Genomic DNA, 11,732 nt, shown 5'->3' on the forward strand with positions numbered 1-11,732 from the left:
CCTCCGTCCGCGGCCGCGCTGCTGCTGGCCGTCTGTGCCCTCGCTGCTGCTGGCCGTCTGTGCCCTCGCTGCTGCTGGCCGTCTGTGTCTGCGCCCTCCGTCCGTGCCCGCGCCCTCCGTCCTCGGCCGCGCTGCTGCTGGCCGTCTGTGTCCGCGCCCTCCGTCCGTGCCCGCGCCCTCCGTCCGCGCCCGCGCTGCTGCTGGCCGTCTGTGTCCGCGCCCTCCGTCCGTGCCCGCGCCCTCCGTCCGCGGCCGCGCTGCTGCTGGCCGTCTGTGCCCGCGCCCTCCGTCCGCGCCCGCGCCCTCTGTCTGTGCCCGTGCCCTCCGTCCGCGCCCGCGCTGCTGCTGGCCTCTGCAGGAGGGCCAGGTGCCCACACACTGTGCCTTGCATTTCAGCCTCACCTCTCACTGGCTCTGCCAGGCCGGGGCGTGGCATTCCCAGACTCCTTCTGTGCTCCCAGTTTCTTCATTGCGACACCAGTTCTGAAAGGTGTGAGGCTTTCATGAGTTAATTTGGACAGTGAATAAATATTAATAGCCTTTCCTCCTCATTGTGCCCCCTCCCCTGCTCGGAAAAAGTCACATGTTACGAGTGGAGTATTGGGTGTTTACAGAACTTCAGGTAAAACGTGTGCTGTGACTGTGCACATGCGTGTTGGGCGTGAAATGCCATCTCTCCGTGAGCTTTCCTTGGCTCCGCCTCCCGGGCGGACTCGGCACCTTTCCCTGGTAGATGGTGCCCACGTGAGCAAAGCTGCTCGCGTCACGGTCCAGTCAGAAGAGACAGGCTGCCCAGCTGGCCACCGAGTAGATTGTCTGCCTCTTTAGAAGGTGAGGATGGACTATACATATTGGATTTAGAACTGAAGAATTTTTGAAATGAAATTTGAATGTTGGGAGAGCGAAGGCAAACTATCGCACTTCAGTTTCTTTTAAGCTATCAAAGGAGGGTAAAGCAATCCAAGTGATGGCTCTCAAGGTACTTTCTCACTAATTCTCTCCACCTCTGGTCCCTGCAGGTGCTTTCTGGTTGAGAGTTGGAGCCCGCAAGCAACATGCCAGAACAGAGCAACGACTACCGGGTGGCCGTGTTCGGCGCAGGTGGTGTCGGCAAGAGCTCCCTGGTCCTGAGGTTTGTGAAGGGTACGTTCCGGGAGAGCTACATCCCCACCGTGGAGGACACCTACCGGCAGGTCATCAGCTGCGACAAGAGCATCTGCACGCTGCAGATCACGGACACCACCGGCAGCCACCAGTTCCCGGCCATGCAGCGGCTGTCCATCTCCAAGGGGCACGCCTTCATCCTGGTGTACTCCATCACCAGCCGGCAGTCCCTGGAGGAGCTCAAGCCCATCTACGAACAGATCTGCGAGATCAAGGGGGACGTGGAGAGCATCCCCATCATGCTGGTGGGGAACAAGTGTGACGAGAGCCCGAGCCGCGAGGTGGAGAGCAGCGAGGCGGAGGCCCTGGCCCGCAGGTGGAAGTGCGCCTTCATGGAGACCTCGGCCAAGCTCAACCACAACGTGAAGGAGCTCTTCCAGGAGCTGCTCAACCTGGAGAAGCGCAGGACCGTGAGCCTACAGATCGACGGGAAGAAGAGCAAGCAGCAGAAGAGGAAAGAGAAGCTCAAGGGCAAGTGCGTGGTCATGTGAACGCCCTCCCGTGTCCCGTCACCTCACCTTCCCTCTTCCCCGTGAAACCCGCCGCCGTCAGGGCAGCATGTAGGATGCCCACATGTTAACTATCGCATTTTGACCGAGACGTGCCCTATTGTCCTTAAGAGGGCATTCCACACCACCACCAACAAGCCCCTCTCCGGAACCAGGGATCCGCCAGACGGTTCAACGAAAACCCACATGTCCGGCGTGGCAGGGGGCTGAGAGCGCCCGCAGCCTCTGTGGCCTCGTGTGTGTGCCGCCAGGAGTGGAGCGAGGGAGGGAGGGACTGCCCCTGCATGTGTGTCCAAGCATGTTCACCTGGGGCTGCAGGTCCACCACAGACCAGCCTGTCCTCTGCTCAGCAGCCGGTGCCGTCCTGGGGGAGGGGGCGGGAGAGGAGGGGAGAAGCCAGGCCAAACTTGCTTTCTTCATGGTTCTCTAACTGGACTGAAACCACACGCCTCCCCCAGATGCTCACGCCCCGAGGGGTGCCCCCACCTCCCTGGGCCTCGGGGAGAGGCTCCGGTTCAGCCTTCCAGAGGATTTCTGTTCGCGTGCAGTGTGGGCTCAGGATGCCTGCCCGGGAGAGCGCTGTGGGGTTTGAGCGTGGACACCGCGACGTACGAACCCCACGGCACTGCCACCCTCAGAGGGTTTCACATGCGAAGTTTCCTTCCTTTAACCCAGGAGGGGGGCACCTCTGCCCGCCTCAGAGTTTAAACAGGAGCGACTCACTTCGCTGTTCTAGATGTCCTGTCCGCCCGTGGCTGTCTCTGTAGGTGACGGGCTGGGGAGGCCAGCGCACACTGCCTTCTAGGTGGCCCGTCGGGAGTGCACACCTCGCCCCGCACTGACGTACTTGGGACGGAGTGGTCACTGTGTCGATGCCCCTCAATACACTGCATTCCTGGAAAACGCCTCCGAGTAGCACACGTCTCCCGGGTCCCATCAGAAACGCCTCCTCAGAGCAGTGCAGGCAGGGCCCCTCTTTCTCCTCATGATCTGCGTGCACCTAGTCCTTCAGCCCGATCGCGGCCGTGCTGGCCCCTGCCCAGCGGGCGCACGGGGTGGGCAGTGGGGCCGAGGCCCCTGGTCTGATACTCTGCCATCGGAGTCCGGTTTGGCTCTGCTTCCCGAAAAGCCCCACTGACAGCCCAGTGCTCCCGTTTGCTCGTCAGCATAGCCCAGCCCCCGACTCGGAGTCTCCTCTCAGCAGTCCTCCCCCGCCCGCCTGGCAGCGGACCTGGCCCCGGCAGCCTGCTGTGGGCAGCAGCGGGCAGAGGTGTCCCATGTGGGGCGACTGCACCCTCCGGCTCCTCTCCCTGCACCTGCCTCCGGAGCAGGCCTGGCCCGCAGCAGTGGCGCTCCCCTCCTGCTCTCAACAGACCCTAAGTCAGCCCTCCTGGGGGATTTTCCTCCCGTGGCCTCACCCTCTGTTCTAATGACTCCCCTCCCCCCCTCACCCCTGGGACGGGTCAGTGAGTGTGCGGTGCTCTGAGAACCGACAGCGCTGGCCTCCCACCTGAGCAGGGAGGGTGTGGGAGGGCCTGGGCGGCAGCGGGGCCCAGAGCCGTCCAGGCCTCTTCGTGTCGTCAGGGACGCCCTCCTGCGGACTGTCCGGCTCTGGGGCTGTCCCACCGCCGTCACAGGGAGAGCTACTTGGTGGGTTTTTAGGACAGTTGTCTTTCAGCCTGTGTCTGCCTGTTTTCTGTTTCTATTCTCAGAGAAATGCTCTCCATTTTTAATGTGGCTCTGGGTCAAGTGGCAAAGGAAGCAGCACTTCCTGGCCAGAAGGGACCTCGAGGCCTGGGTGGGCTCTGTGCTGGCACGAGCTGGTGTCGCCACTGGGCCTGTCCCAGCTTCCCGGGCGAGCGCTCCCTGTCAGCCGTCCTCTCCTGCTGACCATGAGCTTGCTCCGCCTCCCAGGCCGGGCCATGTGTCTAAGTGTTTAGGCTTCATCACTGTGAGGGACACACACTTGTTGGAAACCTGGTCTCGTTCCCAGGAAGCTAGCGGGGCTTCAGCCGTGGTCTGTGCTCCGAGGTCACTGTGGGCGCAGGAAACTGACAGGATCGCTACTGTGGCAACCGGTCTCTCAGGGCCCGTGACTCAGGCTGAGGAGTCACTTCCGTGGAGCCAGGCGGTGTCAGCAACGATAGGCCAGTGGGTTCCGGAGGGTGCGGCCTCCATTGCACACGGGCAGGGGTGTTGGCCAGACAGTAAGTGAACAGCTCCGAATGTCGCTCGGCTGCACTCTGGAAATAAGCATGGGCGCCATGCGTTCCCTCTGTCCCGCCGGCCCTTCCTCCATCCAGTGACAAGCCATGGGCGTGCCCTGGGCATGCATGCAATACAGCAAGACCAACCAGAGCAATATTGAATTGTTCATCAGATCAAAATTATATATATATTAACACATATACTTTATCTTCCTGCATTTTTGAAATATAAAGTAGTGCATTGTACATATCCATAAGCTAGTATATTTGTTTCACGGTTTGTAATGTTTCAGAATTGCTCATTCTTTGTAGAACAAACAATATATTAAATATTTTAAAAGTTGCTTTGTGATAATTTTTTTCAAAATTTGTAATGTGTGGCTTTTACATAAGCTGTCTGGAAATACCCACCACTCATGGGACACGTAGGCTCTCGAAGCTCCACCGGGAACGCGGTGCCCACAAGGCACTGTGGGCAGAGCACCTGTAGAGCATGACTTTTATACCTGGGGATGGCTATGTGTATATTTATATTTAAGGTGTATTTATTGTTCCAATTCCATTATCCGTCATATTTTAATTACTCTTCAATTATAAAAATCACCCTTGCATTCAGATTTCCAGCTGCCAGTGATGTTCTGAAAATAATGAAACATTAAAATAAAGCTTTCGTTCTAACATCCTGCTGGGAGACGGTGGTTTCTTATTCTTCAGGGCGCAGCCTGTCTTTGGTGGCCATGACCTCGTTCCCGCAGCTGCTCCTCTGTGACTGGACCACAGAAAAGACTGCCTGGCTCTGTGCGAGCCTGGGGTGGCTGCACTGCTCCCGGGCGGTCCCGCCGACCCCTGCTGACAGGATGCTCCAGCCTGGCTCATAGCAGGAGTGCCCGCCTCCCCGCCAGGCCAGACTCTCCAGTGGGCCGGACCCAGCACTGCTCCTGGGCTCCGCATCTGCTGGACGCCCTTGGTCCTTGCCCCCTTTTCTCAAGGCTAACACAGCAAAGCAAGTCAACAATTATTAGCAAAGCAAAATCATTCCGGGGCCATTGAGTAGCTGACTGTGGGCAGGATCCTAACCTCACTGTACTGCAATGAGGGTTGTTAACCTCTGCTGGTGGTCAGCCCTGGGCAGTACATTAACTCTTTGTACGCCAAAAGCATCTATAGACGCTTTTTAATTAAATTAAAAATATCCTGGCGTGTGGGGGTGGCTTCCGTTTTGGACGAGTGGCAGTTAACTGGTTATGGTAAGCGCAAAGCACTTGGAGCTGTCCTGTGGAGCGGGCGGTGCGGAGTTAACCTGTGCAGCTGCAGGCCAGCCAGGCACACTTTGCGGCTCTGTGAGCTTCTTGAACAGCTCCCAGCCTTGCTCCCAGCAGCTCCCCACCCCAGGCCATCACTGCGCCCGTGACTGCTTCTCCATTTAGCAGAGCATTTCAATCGCCAGCCCATTAGGTCCCATTAGAGGACATCCTGCCTGTGCTCATCAAGCTTTAATGTGCAAACAAAGCACTTGAGGACCTTGTGCTTCAGCAGAGCCTGAGTCAGAGGCCTGGCGGGCCTGGAAGCCTGCATTCCTAGTGGCTCCCCGGAGATGCTAATCCTATGGTCCACCGACCGCCCCTTGAGTAGCAAGGCTGCAATCTGGTACACCAACTGCTGCCCATGGACACGCCTGGTGGAGCCTCCGAACCTATTGCTATCCAGGCTCCACCCAGAAGTCATGACTCAGCAGGTCTGGAATGTGGCTTTGGCTTCAGGGTATTTTCAAGTTCCTGGTGATGAAATGTGGAATAAACTTTGAGTACAGATGCTGTTAGCCAAGTTTAATATGGAACACCAGCCAGCTCCTGGGAGGTTGCTTATTAAATGGGGTTCCCCTTTAATAAATGTTTCCCAGGCAGCAAATTGGTGGAATTGGTGTGAGGGGTCCCAGGCCCCTCTATGTATAGCATTTTCCAGAATCGGTGCGCAGAGAAAAGTATGGCAGAGCTGCTGTCACCACACCGCTCCAAGTGTGGGGTGACTTCACTGGTCTTAGGTCTAAGCCCCAAACTGTCTGGAATGTTCCATCCTTATGTGGCCCAATTCCAGCGTGGCCCATGCACCATCCTGGGCTCTGCAGACTTGCTGTTGCCCTGGATTCCGTGAATGAGGGTCAGCTGTGACCTGGGCAGCTGCTCTGTCCTGCCACCATCCTGCTTCAGACAGGGCAGGACCACACCTGCCTTCTTATTTTCACAGCATGGAATTGCTCTCAGTCACTTTCCCGTTCCATTACCGTTTCTTCGCTAAAAGAGGCCTCTGCCCTCCCCAGCCTTTCACAAGTTATTGGTGACCCAGAGAGGCAGACATCTGCCTCAGGTATTTTAATATAACTTCTACAGTTATAAGGATAATAGTTATCAATATTGCTGTTTTATTGGTTTGCTCTTATAATTCCTCACACTCCCTTTGCCTCAAGCAAATGGAGGGGTTTAGCCTGAGGGCAGGAACACAAGGAAACCACCAGTTTTCACTGAACTTCTATCAGGTGGGAGATCTGGGGGTCCTGAACATCTGCAGAGCTAGGGCCAGTCATGATCAATGTGGGGTCAGCCTTCTGCAGGCTTTTTATTAGGGACAACAACAGGATGTACAGTAGGTAGGAAAGGCTATTGCCCTTGGGCCAAAGTCAGGTTTATATTCTTTGCTATCTACCCCATAACAAGGACACATTGCCTTTCAAGGAGTCCCTCTTGAAAGTACCAAGGACCAAGTGCTCATCAGCACCTAGCACACATGTGTGCGCATGCATGAAGTACCCATCAGACACCACACAGGACCTGTGACAGCCCAGGTGACAGCCACCGGTTAGTGTCAGGAACTCAGGAGGACAAGGAAATGGGCTTGGTTTAAGTTGTCATTGTCACTGTAAAGCTGGCATCATACAGGACTTCTGGCCAAGATGGTGGCATAGGTCAACATGGTGCTTGCCTCCTCCCACAACCACATCAAAATTACAACTTAACTGCAGAACAACTGTCATTAAGGACCACCTGAAATCTGGCTGACTGGGAGTCCTACAACTAGAAAATTAAAGAAGAAGCACATCAAGACTAGTAGGAGGGATGGAGGGGTGGAATGGGCTGATCCCTCGCCCACATGTGGCAGATAGAAATCAAGAGGGATACCTCAACTGCGGACATCCCTTCTGAGGAGTGAGGGGTCCCAGCCCCAACCAGGCACCTTAGCCAGGGTTCCAATGCCAGGAAGAGAAGTCCCTGTAACTTTGGGCTGTAAAAACCAGTGGGAATTGTGGCTGAGTCCCAGGCAGTTCCTCTTACAGAGTCCACACATGGACTTACTCAGAGTCACTGCCTCTGAACACCAGTGTTGGGACAACAGCTTGAAAGATAGGGGAGACATATGGGGAGAGACTGAATTGTTTGGCATCAGGGGAAGAGCTGGAGAGGCAGCTTTCTCCCAGACATAAGTGCTGGCAGAGGCCACTGTCCCTTTGATGAGTGCTTCCCCCCACACAGCCAGCAGACAGGAGCCATACTTGAGATTTGAGATTTCATCAACTTGATTCACATTGTTTGCCCCACCTTGGTGATTCCCTAAGACCCCACCCCTCCAACTTTTGGGCCTATCAAGCTGCTTCCAGTGGCTTTACCATAGGAATAGCCCTTTTGGTTCATGCTTCAGATTTTCCTAAAAGCTCTCAATCAAGCAGCATATGGCCTCAGTGAGCCCTGTACCTCTCACTGAGTGGCTTTAGGCCCAGCATTAGCAGCATCTTACCTTGGTTCACAGCTTGGCCTTACCTGGGCACCTCCAAGCCCAGCACAAGAAGCAGCTATCTGCAGATTGCTTTGTAGCTTATTCCAGGTTGTCCCCAGTAGAACAAAAGTGGTAGCTGATATTGGCCTGCACCTCCCAGGAGGTCCCAGAGCCAGACCACATCTAAGCGACACACTCAAGGGGTGGACTCAGTGAGCACCAGAGCCCTGCTGAAGTAAGTCCTGCTCTGTGCTGTGGGTCCCCACACATCTAATCCTCCAAGATGATTGGAGATAGGTGGTTAATGGTCACAGCCGTCCTTATAGCTGATTGGCCTGGGTAAATCCCTCCCATTGATGTGCTAATAGCAATCAAGACACAACTACAATAAGAGGTTATGCAACTCACTCGGGGAGTGGGGGGTGGGGGGAGGGGGGTGCACACTTCAAGTGCCCAGCAGAAGTGATCAGGGAGACTGTGCCACTGTGCCCTACAAGGACACCTATTACATTAGGCCATGCTACCAAGCCTGGGAGACATAACAGCTCTACATAATACACAGAAATAAGCACAGGGAGGTGGCCAAAATGAGAAGACAAAGAAACAAGGCCCAAATGAAACAATACAACAAAACTCCAGAAAAAGAACTAAGCAAAATGGAACTAAGCAATCTACTAGATGCAGTATTCAAAACACTGCTTATAAGGGTGATCAAGGAACTTAGGACCTCAACAGCATAAAAAGAACCAGTTAGAAATGAAGGCTACACTAATGGAAATAAAGAATAATTTATAGGGGATCAACAGTAGAGTAGATGAAGCTGAAAATCAAATTAGTGATTTGGAATATAAGGAAACAAAACAAAACAACAACAAAAAAAACCCAGCCAATCAGAATACCAAAAAGAAAAAGGAATTAAAAAAAAAAAAGATAGTGTAAGGAGACTCTGGGACAACTTCAAGTGTACCAGCATTCTCATCATGGGGGCATGAGAAGGAGAAGAGAGAGAGCAAGAAATTGAAAACCTATTTGAAAAAATGACAGAAAAAACTTCCTTAGCCTGGTGAAGGACATTGACATATAAGTCCAGGAAGTACAGAGAGCCCCAACAAGATGAACCCAAAGAGACACACACTAAGACACATTATAATTAAAATGCAAATGATTAAGGACAGATAGAGAATCTTAAAAGCAGCACGGGAAAAGTAGTTAGTAACCTACAGGGGAGCTCCCATATGACTGTCAACTGATTTCTCAGCAGAAACTTTGCAGGCCAGAAGGGAGTGGCAAGAAATATTTAAAGTGATGAAAAGCAAGAACCTACAACAAAGATTACTCTACCCAGCAAAGCTATCATTTAGAATTGAAGGACAGATAAAGAGCTTCCTAGACAAGGAAAAGCTAAAGGAGTTCATCACCACCAAACCAGTATTATATGAAATGCTAAAGGGTCTTCTTTAAGAAGAAGAAAAGAAGATATAGATTATGAACAATAAAATGGCAATAAATACATATTTATCAATAATTGAATCAACAAACAAAATGAACAAGCAGAACAGAAACAGACTCATAGATACAGAGAACTTTTTGTTGGTTACCAGGTGGGAGGGGGTCTGGGGGTTGACAAAAAGATGAAGGGATTAAGAAGCACAAATTAGTTGTTACAGAATAGTCATGGGGAGGTAAAGTACAGCATAGGGAATACAGTCAATAATATCTTAATAACTATGTGTGGTGCTGGATGGATGTGAGATTTATTGGGATAATCACGTATTAAGTTATGTAATGTCTGGCCACCGGGTGTACAAAAAATAAGTAATAATAATAATAATAATAAACTGGCCTTATGCAGCTATAAAGCTGGTATGTTGAAAGCCACAACTTTGGCCCTGCTGTTTCCTCTGCTCAGAAATCCCTTCTTTCTGTCTCCCTATCACATCCCTGCTTATTAAAACATTTTCCTATATTAGGGCCACCATCCAATGAACTCCTCTATAAAGCCTTCCCAGTCATTTGAATCAAAAGAATTCTCACTGTCTTCAGGATTCCTCTTGATTCTTGTTTTCCTGTCCTTTATGGCTCTTCCAACGTGTTTCATTTTGCTAACATGCTTCTTGCTTATATGCTGATTTGTTTCATACTATTTAACCGGAAGTCATGGCTGAGCCCTCTTGGCACTTTGGACCAGTAAGTACCCTGTAAACACTTGTTACAGCAGCGAACCCCATCTAAACACTCATGGTGGGATTCAGTGCAGCTCTCCAAACATGCCCATTCTGCCCCCGTGGCACTTCCTGGCACCCTCATTGTGGAGTCGGATCTGACCTCTCTGGCTGAGGAGTGTGAGTGAAGACAACATTTCATTGCCAACAGGCCACCAAGGTTCTCCTCTCCTTCACAGGAGCAGCAACGCTCCAGACAGTGGTGGCTCCATCAACTTGTGTCTCAGAGCATGGAGGAGGGTGAGAGGGGGCAGAGCTTCCTGGGACTGGCAGTGGATACACAGCCAGAGGAGAAATACCTGTGTTGCTGGGTTTGGTTGGTATGGTAATGTAACCCACTTTATCTTAACCAACAGACTCTCTCTGGTTTGTAATCTCAAACTTTAGCATTTCCTTTCTGTCACTGTTTTCCTCTTAAGTAACAAATAACAAAATATATACAATACAAATAAATACAGTGCTACTATAAAGGATAAGTTCTTGAGAACATGCCAGAGTCAGACTTGTAAATTAATTTGTTATCCTCTTTGACAACTCATTTTTTTTTTTAAGCATTTTCAAATTTAGGCTGAGTAGTGTCAATTAAAAATGAATTAGATTACAGAAAATATGCTATCAATTTGGCTAATTGGCTGACAATTCTTCCAGCATCTTGCCTTTGCCCAAAAAGTCAGCACGGTTCAAGATGTAGTTGCTGTAGGCAGTTTCTGTTTTCAAGTGTTAACATAAAAACATTCAAACCTGTAAGGAATTTTGTGTTCATTTGAGCCAAACCGTCGACAATTGTGAGGAAGCAGAATCTCCACATACGGAGATAGCGCTCGGAGAATGGCGGTTTCCATTACAATAATTTTTTATACATTACAATCAAAGGAGGAGATGGAGGTGGGTACACGAAGTCCACTGGTGATAGATGAGGGAGGAGGGAGAAAGCAAATTGGGGAAAACTCTGGGGTTGGATAAAAAGTGAAATGATAGACACAGGCTTCTTTTGCTTAGGTGGGTGCAGGACAGTTAACAGTCAACAATTAACATGATAACAATAACAATGAAGGAATTTGTGGTCTCTGTCCTGGCGCCCAGGGCATTTGGTTGTGCCCTGAAGGGTCCAGAAAAAGGGAAGTTACACGTTACCCTGACATTCCACAGGTATGTTATCTTAGATGCGAAAAGACAATATGCTCAGTAAAGATGGAAGTTGACCTTTGCCAGGGAAGATACTGGCCTAGGACATATCTACCGGCTATAAACTGCTTTTTAATGAAAGGTTTTAATTTCAGACCATCCTTTGTGGTCACTTTAGGTCTCCTGAGTTTGCAAGACTGCCACGCAAGCCTTCCCTGAGTTAGTCAGGATAGCATGTGGCCCTTTTTCGTCCACACAAGACAAACATAATTGGTGTCAGAATTTGCAAATTAGGTTTAGAATAAATTCTTAAAACTAACTGGCTCTCACAGAAGTCCCACTGGAAACCTCACAGTTGAGTCCAACTTCGCAACAGCCATCCCAGAGCCCCTGGGCCTGTGCCTGTCCTCCAGGCGGTATTCTGTCTGCCTATACCTGTCCTCTGGGCTAGCACATGCTCATGCTTTTGGTACATGCGTTCTAGTGTTTGTTAAATTGTATATTTTTTCCTTTGTATGTCTAACTCATGACTCAATGAAGTCTACAAGCAGAGATAAAATAGTAGCAAAATACTAAACTTATAATGTCCTAAGCACTTGGAATCTCTGCAAATGGTGAATCTGTGGATCTGTGAGTATGATCATTTTTGAAGACAGTAATCTCTTTCCCAACCAAGAAAACAGATGTTTGGGGAATAAGATGGAAATGTCTTATGATGTGGTCTGAGTTGGATTCCTCGC

At 51.0% G+C, this 11,732-nt stretch overlaps 1 protein-coding gene across 1 annotated transcript; it reads left to right on the forward strand.

The window, feature by feature from the left end:
• The first annotated feature begins 1,042 nt into the window (after window positions 1–1,042).
• On the forward strand, window positions 1,043–1,916 carry DIRAS2 (DIRAS family GTPase 2). The gene has a single exon (XM_023744291.1). The coding sequence runs from the start codon at window positions 1,056–1,058 to the stop codon at window positions 1,653–1,655; it is 600 nt and encodes a 199-aa protein (XP_023600059.1). The 5' UTR covers window positions 1,043–1,055; the 3' UTR covers window positions 1,656–1,916.
• Window positions 1,917–11,732: the final 9,816 nt, after the last annotated feature.

Source organism: Myotis lucifugus, unplaced genomic scaffold (genome assembly GCF_000147115.1).
Source record: "Myotis lucifugus unplaced genomic scaffold, Myoluc2.0 scaffold_446, whole genome shotgun sequence".
NCBI lineage: Eukaryota > Metazoa > Chordata > Mammalia > Chiroptera > Vespertilionidae > Myotis > Myotis lucifugus.